The sequence below is a fragment of the Arachis ipaensis genome, chromosome B06 (assembly GCF_000816755.2).
Source record: "Arachis ipaensis cultivar K30076 chromosome B06, Araip1.1, whole genome shotgun sequence".
NCBI classification, from domain to species: Eukaryota; Viridiplantae; Streptophyta; class Magnoliopsida; order Fabales; family Fabaceae; genus Arachis; species Arachis ipaensis.
This window is the reverse complement of record NC_029790.2, coordinates 135,410,643-135,411,675: the sequence shown is the minus strand read 5'-3', so window position 1 is coordinate 135,411,675 and position 1,033 is coordinate 135,410,643. Positions and strand designations below refer to the sequence as shown.

The 1,033-nt window shown below is 35.4% G+C and overlaps 1 protein-coding gene across 2 annotated transcripts in view; it reads left to right on the top strand.

Moving 5' to 3' along the window:
• LOC107605644 (kinesin-like protein KIN-4A) overlaps positions 420–1,033 on the top strand; it is an 11,152-nt gene continuing 10,538 nt past the window's right edge. The window contains exon 1 of one of the 2 annotated variants that reach the window (XM_016307593.2): positions 420–908. In XM_016307593.2, coding sequence (XP_016163079.1) covers positions 774–908 — 135 coding nt within the window. In that variant the 5' untranslated portion in view covers positions 420–773. The remainder of the gene's footprint in view (positions 909–1,033) is intronic. The other variant, XM_016307592.2, reaches the window with a different exon arrangement.

Sequence of the window (1,033 nt, the reverse complement as noted above, 5' to 3'; positions counted from 1 at the left end):
AGATTGAAATATTTTGACAGAATAACTCAAAATATTCAAAAAATGAGAATTAGATTTGATATTATTTTCGATACTTTTATGAAATTCACTTATTTTTTTATAAATATAGAATTAATTTATGTTTACTATAATAAAAACCGTCACTATTTCCATTTTTTTAGGTAAAAATTCAGGTGCAGTCGACTTCACGTGAAATTGATAGCTGAGAGCCATTAAATAAAAATTTAGTCAACTTTACCTAAGTTTTTACCATTTTTTTTAATATTAAAAACAGTAGCTTATTCTAAGAAAGAAAAAAAGAAAGAAAAGAAAAGAAAAGAAAAGAAAAGAAAAACTTAGAAGGACATGTACCAGTTGAGTAGTTGAGATAAATATTAATTTTTCTCAGCCTAAACCTTTGTGTTTAATAAAAGAAAAGAAAAGAAACAAAACCATTAAAACTAGTTATAGCAGCTAAACACTTATTAGTTATATCACCTTTTTCCACCTCTCTCTCTCTCTCTCTCTCTCTCCTTCTTCTTCTTCTGTGGCAGTAGAAGTTCCAGAAACTAGAAACCATCACCACTTACTGCATCTCTCTCTCTCTCTCCACCACACATTGACAACACTACTCTAAGGAACCGATTGAATTTTCTTCTGCACCTTCAGCATCTTATTTTCTTTCTTCTCTTACTGCATTCTATATCACACTGTGTGTGTTTTTTTAGCTGCGATTCCATAACACCAAGCCTCTTTTGTGCGCGCGTGCTGTGCGCGTGACTGAGCTTCCAGCCATGGAAGCAGCAACAGCAGCAGCAACAGGTGAAGATTGTTGCGTCAAAGTAGCGGTCCACGTTAGACCGCTCATCGCCGACGAGAAGCTCCAAGGTTGCAAGGACTGCGTCACCGTCGTCCCTGGCAAGCCTCAGGTTCTCCTCATCAAATCTCAACAATGCTTCCGAAATTATACTCTTTCTTTTTCTTCTTCTTTCTTAAATTCAGTTACAGTTGGCGGTTACAATAATACCGGTAATACGGTTGTAACTAACTTTCC